General features: G+C 38.9%; 3 protein-coding genes across 3 annotated transcripts; 1 reads left to right on the top strand and 2 right to left on the bottom strand.

Annotated features, from left to right (window-relative positions):
- On the bottom strand, positions 361 to 1,124 carry LOC109842144. Its single transcript, XM_020411053.1, has 2 exons — positions 735 to 1,124; positions 361 to 640 (listed from the first exon to the last, which is right to left on the bottom strand). The coding sequence occupies exons 1-2, from the start codon at positions 1,095 to 1,097 to the stop codon at positions 539 to 541; spliced, it is 465 nt and encodes a 154-aa protein (XP_020266642.1). The 5' UTR covers positions 1,098 to 1,124; the 3' UTR covers positions 361 to 538.
- On the bottom strand, positions 1,322 to 6,566 carry LOC109832925 (protein FAR1-RELATED SEQUENCE 5-like). The gene is made up of 2 exons (XM_020400424.1): positions 6,551 to 6,566; positions 1,322 to 2,568 (listed from the first exon to the last, which is right to left on the bottom strand). Exons 1-2 carry the CDS (start codon positions 6,564 to 6,566, stop codon positions 1,322 to 1,324), a joined length of 1,263 nt encoding a protein of 420 aa, XP_020256013.1.
- On the top strand, positions 7,683 to 9,459 carry LOC109832919 (uncharacterized mitochondrial protein AtMg00860-like). Its single transcript, XM_020400411.1, has 3 exons — positions 7,683 to 7,813; positions 7,902 to 7,960; positions 9,134 to 9,459. Exons 1-3 carry the CDS (start codon positions 7,683 to 7,685, stop codon positions 9,457 to 9,459), a joined length of 516 nt encoding a protein of 171 aa, XP_020256000.1.

The following is a 9,773-nucleotide window of genomic DNA, read 5'->3' as shown; positions in this document are numbered from 1 at the left end:
TGATCAAATGTCGCAGGATTTTTGTAGATGGAAAACAATATTATGGTGCTTCTCTAAATTAGTCTTGTTGAATGCCCACTGTTGTCTATCTTTACAAACTTATTCTTATACAAGACTGGAGACTAGAGAGGGTTATATGAGGTCATTAGTGCCAAAAGAAATCATATGAATAAAAAATTGTAAATAAATTCATGGTTTCTCTTATCTTTTGCAATTTTCTTGACTTGATTAGAAGATATCTCTCTCATGAGAGTGACTTTCTAATTTCCTGTCATAACTGATTTTACTTCTTAGATTAAGTTATATATGTGGTTATTGCCAGGTTCTTAATGTTTTCTAATTTATGGTTGTGCACTTTCTAACACTATAGTTACTTAGTAGACCCTTTTACCCTCAAGACTCGCAAACATGTAAACCATCATCAAGTTAGAAAATAAAATGACAAACATAAAAATATTTTAAGGCCATAATGTAACTTCACATATCCAGAGAGCTTCGAAAGAACATTGACAAACAAAAGAAAGATTAGAATGCATTCTCAGTAGTAATATTCTTCAACATCTTCATCCTCTTCTTCTTGGTCTTCCAGATCTTCCTCTTCTTCCTCAATGATGCTTCCTACTTGACTTGTTGCTTGGGCCTGCACAAATCTCATTATTCATAAAAAAAAATTAGAAATATCATACTTTGCATAGGAACATTGTCCCATATTTGAGAATAAAAAGTAATTTTACCTTGCAAGTTCGACTATTGTGGCCTTTCCCATGGCATTTCCCACAAGTTCTTTGCTTCTTAGCTTTCAACTCTGAAGGAGGCTTGAAACATTGCATCTTTCTTTTTCCTTTGCAATTTGAAATAGGAGGAGCTCTCACCATACAATTATTATCAATAATACTTTCTTGTGCTTGAGAACATGCAGAACCTTGGATTTGTGTCATGTCATCATGCATCGATTTATTCTCTTGTAAGTGCATTTTTGCCGCTACTAATTCTCCCACAACTTGATCTATTTTTTTATTTGCCAAATTATACAACTCAATACATGTGGAACCTTCTGCAACCAATTTCATTATTTTTCGAGACAAACTATTAAACATTAGAGTCTTTGAGGAGGAATTTGACGATTCAATGCTAAGACATTGGTGCGTATCAAAACTATGATTGTTGACTCTACCTTTGAGAAGTGCATTAAAACTTTCGCTTCTTTGCGTTGTAGACATGAAAGCACAAAATATATTTCTAAAGTATGATGGCACCCACTTATCTCGAATTTGATACAAATGTTTTAGATGTGTGTTATCTTCAAGTCCATGCTTCTCTATCATAGAAGTCCAACTTGACTCAAATCCTCAACTGTTAAGCTAAAATTAATGCAACTAAGAAAGTCCTCTTGAAACTTCTCTTTTGTGCCAAATAAAATGCCTAGATGCTCGCGTGCTTTCCGAAGAATGTGCCACTTACAAAACCAAAGAGCCGTATTTGGAAGGACCTCACTTATTGCTTTCCTCATTGAAGGATCTTGATCTGTCAGAATACAAGTAGGATGCTTACCAAACATTGCATTAAGCCATGTTCGAAACACCCACATGAAGGATTCCGCGGTCTCATCTCTAATCAAAGCACAACCGAGTAATATAGTTTGAGAATGGTGGTTTACCCCGATGAATGGTGCAAATGGCATACTGTACTTGTTTGTACAATAGGTGGTATCAAAAGTGACAGCATCTCCAAAATGCTGGTAGGCCATCCTTGATCTCCCGTCAACCCAAAACATATTTTTTGCACAATTATTACTATCAATCTGGACTGCATAAAAGAACATAGGATTCTCAGCTTGTAGTTGTTGAAAGTAACTTAGTGTCGTTGAGATATCACTATTAAACAGAGACATTCTTTGGCGCGTTGCAAAGTTGCTTAGGTCCCTCCTCGTGAATGATAAATTACGAACCCCTCCACGTTGAGATGCAATGAAGTCCCTAATATGCTTTGTTGAAATATTTTGCTCACGCATGATTCGTATAAGGTCGGCTTCTTCAACTCTAATCTTTCGCCGACACTGATAGAAACGAGATTTTGAGGGACTCGGTACTAATTCATGGTTGTGCTTCTTCTCAAAGGATGATATGATCCAATTTTCTTCATCATCTAATTTCATACGCATACTTGCTTTGCAACCAGTTCGAATGCTAGATATCTCCTTCGAAGGACTTTTCTCGAATGTGCTATCCCTAATTAATGACTCCTTCCTTTTGCTTTTAGAATAACCCTCATGAGAGCAAGTAAATAATTGCATTGTGATGACATTCTTTCTCTTAGACATATAATTAGAGCCTTTTCTAATCCCAAACCCAATGAATAGTGCATAAGCACTATAATAATTCATTGCTTCCTCCAAACTTTTGAACATCATACCGATCTTCGGTTCATCAATACATGGTATGTGACTCAAGTTTTCTTCTAAATATTCATCTTCATGTGACTGACTCTCTTGCGTCGTCTTTTCTATTTCTTCATTTGCATGAATAAGATCACTATCTACATATTCCACTAATCTTGCCATGAGACAACCTGTAACCATAATGGAAAGATTATTAGATTGCTTTATAGATGGAGAAAAAATTAATATAGGGTAAATTGAGCTCACAATTGATAAAATAAAAATAACAAGTGGAAGGGGAAATCTATATTTAATAGTTACTAACAAACTAAAAAGAAAACATCTAAAAGTCATAGATGGAGAGATTCATGGCTCTATTTGTGATGGAGAGATTCATGGCTCTATTTGTACTCTTGCCAAGCTTAGCTAACTTTCAAATATCAAAAACCCGTATCATCGTGAACTAAAACCTTCGTTCATTGGCTTGGTCGAGACTCTAATATCTGAGGAATCTCCTACTCCTCCGACAGATAAGCAATGTAAGCATGGATTGGATATGAACCGAAGTAGTAATGCGAATTACACTGTGTCAATTACATCAACAACTTATGCGGTGCAAATTTCACACCAGAATCACATCAAAATAAACTTTTTTTATGCCAATTACACTGTGTCGACTCTACATAAAAATAAACTTTTTTAAACCACTTTTTACTCACATCAAAATAGGACAAATTTTCAAAACCAACCTATTTGGACTTTTATTCCCCAAAAACGACCCCATTCAAAAATAATTGCAAAAACCGACCTGGTTTCAGCCTCAGCGCTGAAACCAGGTCGGTTTTTGAAAAAAACTCTCCGAAACTTCACGGGAGTTGAACTCCCGTGAAGTTTCATAGTTCAAAAAACTTCACGGGAGTTCAACTCCCGTGAAGTTTCGGAGAGTTTTTTTTCAAAAACCGACCTGGTTTCAGCACTGAGGCTGAAACCAGGTCGGTTTTTGCAATTATTTTTGAATGGGGTCGTTTTTTGGGAATAAAAGTCCAAATAGGTTGGTTTTGAAACCAGGTCGGTTTTTGAAAAAAAACTCTCCGAAACTTCACGGGAGTTGAACTCCCGTGAAGTTTCATAGTTCAAAAAACTTCACGGGAGTTCAACTCCCGTGAAGTTTCGGAGAGTTTTTTTCAAAAACCGACCTGGTTTCAGCGCTGAGGCTGAAACCAGGTCGGTTTTTACAAATAAAACTGAATGGGGTTGTTTTTTGGGAATAAAAATCCAAATAGGTTGGTTTTGAAAATTTGTCCCATCAAAATAATCAGGTAGCAGTATAAGTTCGAAACTTGAAAGACCAACCCAAACCCAAATCCAATTTTCATCTGCAAATCACTCACAGGAGTATAATGCGGGTGGTAAGCGATATATGCCCCAAAACTCCAATAATAATCACAGTTTCTGAAGACATTGGAGAGAGGGGAAGTTGCATGGCTGAATCTATGAACACAAAATGTCTCATCCCAACTAAAACGTGTAAGAAACAAAGGAGAAAAAAAAGAGAAACTAAAACCTAGTTCGTCTCTGATTTGGTTCCGAATCGAAATCGGAGCACGGAGGAATCGCAAGGCGGTGATGATTGGGGGCGATTGAAAGAAGCGATGTTCGGTTTTGTTTTATGCTACAGAGGCGGTGATGATTTGGTTTTCTTTTATGCTGCAGAATATATTAAGATAGATTTCCTATTTTGTGTAGATTTATTTTTCCGAAAATACCTCATCTAGCAATTAATTCACGCCACATCATCTAAACAAAATCTGATATTAAAACTTAATCCAACGGTCTAAAACCTTGGTGGACAATGACCCTTATCAACTTAAGTTGACAAGAATTTTCCTCTCTCTCTCTCTCTCTCTCTATTAATATATAACTTATATTTTTATGTATAATTAACAGATTTCGTTTATGTTAATTCTATAAGTATTACAATGTCTTTATGTATAATATAGTATTGTGTTGTTGTAACAACTAATATATTGAATGACATAAATCTTATGGCTACTTAGTCTAGTAAATAAACTTAGATTCTGGAGAGGAATTAGTAGAGAATTTGGAGAGGAGATTAGTAGATCAAATCCTAGCCACAACATATATATTTAGAAGTCATTGATTGGACCTTGGACCTTGGGGGCTCTTTGAATTCTACAATTATTTTTAATTTTGTTTGTTTCTATAAATTCTATAATTATTTTATATTATTTTTTTATTTTAATTTCTGTAATTTTTTATATTTATAAATTACATAATTATAATTAATTAATAATATAATTTTTTATCAAAATTGTGTATATTTTTTTCTTTGTATTCTTGAAAAATAAAAAAATAATTTTTTTAAAAAACTACAAAAAATGGGCCAGTCCGGGCCCAGGCCCGGCCTGGGGCAACCGAGCCCAGGCTCAGGTTTTGCCCGGCCCGAGCCTGGTTTTCCGGACCGGCCTAATTGTATACATGAACTATAAATAGGAATGGACTCTCTGTGCCTTTAGTTAATACTCCTAGTTCTTTTCTCCCCATTGAACGTTGGTAAGGAATCACCAAAGTCTAAAGAATGATTACTTTTTCTTTCTTGGAGGTGCACGTTAATGGACTTGTGATACTTTGGGGTAGATATGATTGCATACACAGCCTTATTTTTTTTAGTTGCAACATGTTGGTGCGTCTTTCATGTTTCTTGCAACTTAAAAGAGTCTAGATAGAAGAGACAGTATAATAAATTTTCAGTTTAAAAGTACCAAAATTACTCATATCAGTCAACCGAGCAACAAATATCGGTCGATCGATACATATGTCAGTCGATTTCGATTCGTCTTCGGGTCGGTCGACCGATTGGTTGATTTATCTTGCACATTTGGTCGTAGACATGATGTACGGGCCGTACGTCAATACACGTGCGTGGCCATGAGAGTGTACGAGTTGGGTTTGAGCACACACAAACCTTGGGGAGTGCGTAGCCTAATGTTTTGTGTTTGTCACGTTAGGGAGTGACAATTGTTTCGAAATGCGATTGTTTTGGATGCTTGAGTGCATTAGTCCGTGCACCGCATGAGATTACGGGCGACTACACTCTAAGTGTGCTAGTCCGTGCATCGCATGAGACTGCGGGCGACTACACTCCACGATGCATCCTTGTTTAGGTGTTTGAGTGCATTAGTCAGTGCATCACATGATATTATGGGTGACTACACTCCAAGTGCGTTAGTCGGTGCATTGTAAGATACTTTTGGGTGACTACACTCTGTGTTGTGTTTTTACTGAGAGCGTTAGTCCGGCGAGTTGTATGATACTGCGGACGACTACACTTTCCATCTTTAGGTCGTCTAGTTTTTTGTGTATTTACTCTCGTGCCACTTAGCCGAGGGTAGTGGGAGATACTATGATTTGACATGCCTGATATGCCCTGGATAAGGTTCTGGTGATGTAATTCTTTATTGCTTATTCATAAAATTTGGAGTTGATATTTAGCGATTCACAATTTGAGATATATGGTATATATAGGAGGGTTTCCTTGTTTAGATTATTCCCTCGATGTACTTATCTCGTGTTGCAATTTAATCTCCTCTTGGTACTAGATATATAATATATACTTATATATACAAGCATGCTGTGTGTAGTATTTTATATGTGTTACCCCCTTCCCCAGAGGATTGTGGAGATGTTCTTGCTAGCGCTCTGACGCTTGTTGTTTACCACCTTTTTCAGGTAGTGGGTCAGGGTTTCGAAGAGCCGCAGATTGACGGAGAATCAACATAGTTTACCTTTATTCATAGGTAGTTAGTTGTTGCTCCACAGTAGACTATTTACAGTTTTAGTCTTTTAGAGATGTATTTCATTTTGGAGGCTGAGTGACTTAGTACCATTCAATTGACTCTTATATTTTAAAGACTCATTGTTCTTATCTCAGTTTATCAGATGCATTCTCTTTTCCTCTGTTGGGACAAATTTATAGATGATGTAGGATATCTCTCCTCTATATTTCATTCCTTGTTTTCCCACTATTGTTATACCTTCTTGTACCCTCACTACTTTATTTTTAATATCTGCTAGAGTGATAGTAACGGTGATAGTGAAACATGTTGATGCACAGTGTTGCGTGCATTTTAGGTTTGACATCTATGTGTTTACCTTGGACTGTATCCATGTGTAAAAGCAGGGGCGTCACACTTGGTATCAGAGCTCTAGTTTTAATATCCTTAGGGTATCATGTGTCGGGTCGTGGAGATAGTATAAAGTTTCCTTAGTAGTTGGGTATAAAGTTCGCTAGGGATTCATAGATTGAGTGAGGCCGTAATGCACATAACTCGAAAATTTTCAAAATTTTTTTTTATGCTTATCTTACTTTGATTGTAAGATATTTTCAAAAATACTATGTTTTATGCTTTCCTATTGCTATATGCTATGTTATTCTCGTTTGTGGTCTCATATATTGTGTCTAATAAGCTCTCCTCCTGAAATTATAGATGTTAGAATGAGGACGTGGTCGAGGTAGAACCCGTACCCAGGGAGCTGGGCAAGCTGAGCCAGAGCCCGAACCGTAGTAGACTCCACAGTATCTGATTGATCTCATGGCGTCGATTGTAGCCAGACTGGCAGCGTTCGAGGAGCGAGTAGCTAATCAGGTTCTGCCAGTAGTATCATCTCCTGTGGTTCCACCACCAGCTATGCCATATGTGCCTATTATAGAGGCATCACCAGTGGTTACACCACCACTAGCTGTCGATAGAGCCGCAGAGTAGGAGGTTTGGCTCTATCTAGTTGAGAGGTATCAGAAGTTGAGGGCCCCAGAGTTTCAGGGTTCATCGGACTCACTTTGCAGCACATAAGTGGAAGGAGGATGTCGGGAACATCCTAGAGCTGCTTAATATCGATCTAGTCTAGAAGCAGAAGTTGGCAACATTCAGCCTTAAGGTCGATGCTGGAGGATGGTATAGACTCCAGTTTACATCAGAGCAACGGATGATGCTCAGTTGAAGGATTTTGTCTATTTTTTGATGAGCAGTATGTATCTTCCACGGCAAAGGCCGGAAAGGAGGAAGAGCTATCCCAATTGGAGCAGGGAGACATGCCAGTGGCAGATTACGAGAGCAAATTCATGAGTTTACTCAGGTTCACAGGCATGTAGCAGACAGGGGTACGTCAGACTCAGATATTTTTTATGGGACTTTACCCAAGCCTATGTTGCTATCTTGTGTCTCGACGTTTCCACTTAGTGCGAGAGGTAGCCGACACCGCCATTTCTTAGGAGACTGAGACTGTCATGTTTCCAAAGAGGAAGGAGGGAAGCTCTGAAGCGGGACAATCCGGAGATAAAGGGCAAGGGCAAGAGGGCATTTTCAGGGCCCGGAGGACCCCAGTAGTAGAACAAGGGTTCTCAGCAGTAGCAATATGGTTCTCATAAGAAGGGATCGCATCAGGATTAGAGAGCACCACAACAGCGCAAATTTCAAGGTGTTTGTTTTCACTGCCATAAGTTCAGTCATAAAGCTGCGAAGTGTCGCAGTGCACCAGCAGGAGGCCAGCAGGACAAAAGTCAGGGTAAGCACCAGGGCCGAGGCTAGAGCTAGCAGCTGAGACTTGAGGCACCACCGCCAGTTCCGAGGATTCTTTTTGATTCAGGAGCTTCGCATTCATTTATACCTCTTGCATTCATGGATAAGCTTCATCTAGTTGCGTAGCCTTTAGACATTCCTTTGTTAGTTTTTACTCCTTTAGGTGATGTGTCCATAATAGAGAGTATCTGTAGGTAATGTGTTGTCAGCCTAGACAAGTATGAGTTCATAGTTGATTTGATCGTCTTGTGCATGTCGGAGTTTGATGTGATCCTTAGAATAGATTGGTTGTCTTCCTACCATGCCAACATCGACTGTTTTGCAAAAAACAATCAATTTGTGAGCATCCAATAGGACTGAGTTGGTTGTAGCAACCTCACAGGGGAACCAGTTTACAGAGTCATTTCTAGCATACATTGAGGAGGCGTTGCAACGGGATCAGGGTGCCGTTTGTACAAGACCATAGTAGTCTCAGAGTATCAGGATGTCTTTTATGACATACTTGGATTGTCTCCAGTGAGAAAGGTAGAGTTCTGCATAGAGTTACAGCCAGGCACAATACCGATATCCCGTTCACCCTGTCGTATGGTACCTGTCGAGATGAGGGAGTTACAAACTCAGTTGGAGGAGCTCAGAGCTACATGATTTATTCGCCAGAGTCATTCTTCGTGGGGATCACCAGTCCTTTTCGTGAAGAAGAAGGATGATTCTCTTCGCCTTTGTATTAATTATCGTGAGTTGAATAAGGTCACCATCCAGAATAGGTATCCGCTATCGAGAATTAATGACTTATTCGACCAGTTGTAGGGAGCATAATATTTCTCGAAGATTGATCGATCTGGTTATCACCAGTTGCATGCCCGGGATATGGATATTCCCAAGACCACATTTTTGACTCGGTATGGGTCATTTGAGTTTTGTGTCATGCAATTTGGACTGACTAATGCACTCGCAGTATTCATGGATTTGATAAACTGGGTTTTTCGTCTATATTTGGACCACTTCGTGATCGTTTTCATCGACGACATCATCATCTACTCAAAGTTAGAGGCTGACCATGAGTAAAATCTTTGTTTGGAATTGTAGACTTTGCAAGAGTACCAGTTGTATACGAAGTTTAGCAAATATGAGTTTTAGCTTTCAGAGGTTAAATTCTTAGGTTACTTTATCTCCAAGGAGGGTATTGCAGTTGATCCATTAAATGTTGAGGCAGTTGTTGATTGGGAGCTGCCAAAAACAGTTACAGAGATTCGTTGCTTCTTGGGACTTGCCAGTTACTACAGGAACTTTATCCAGGATTTTTCCAAGATTGCTACCCCACTAACACGCCTTACGAAGAAGGGTATTCAGTTTGTTTGTGGGCCAAAATGTCAGAATGCCTTTGAGATTTTAAAGGCTAAGTTGACTACTACACCAGTGTTAATTATTCCGAGGAGTGACAAGACTTTTGTTGTCTATACCGATGCGTTATTGTCAGGACTATGAGGCGTTTTGATGTAGACTTAGGGAGTGGTTGCATATATCTCACGGCAGTTAAGGACTCACGAGCAGAATTATCTCACTTATGACTTAGAGTTGGCAGCATTGATCTTTTCACTCAGAGTGTGGAGGCATTATCTTTATAGGGTTCAGTTTGAGCTGTTTACAAATCATCAGAGCCTGAGATATCTCTTTTCTCAGAAGGAACTCAACCAGATACAGAGGCGACGTGTCAAGTTCATTAAGGACTACGAGTTCACACTTCAGTACCATCCGGGGAAGGCAAACACCATAGCAGATGCTTTGAGCAGGAAGCGTCG

This window comes from Asparagus officinalis, chromosome 1 (genome assembly GCF_001876935.1).
Source record: "Asparagus officinalis chromosome 1, Aspof.V1, whole genome shotgun sequence".
In the NCBI taxonomy this organism is placed as follows: Eukaryota; Viridiplantae; Streptophyta; class Magnoliopsida; order Asparagales; family Asparagaceae; genus Asparagus; species Asparagus officinalis.
This window is presented reverse-complemented; position numbering and strand designations above follow the sequence as displayed.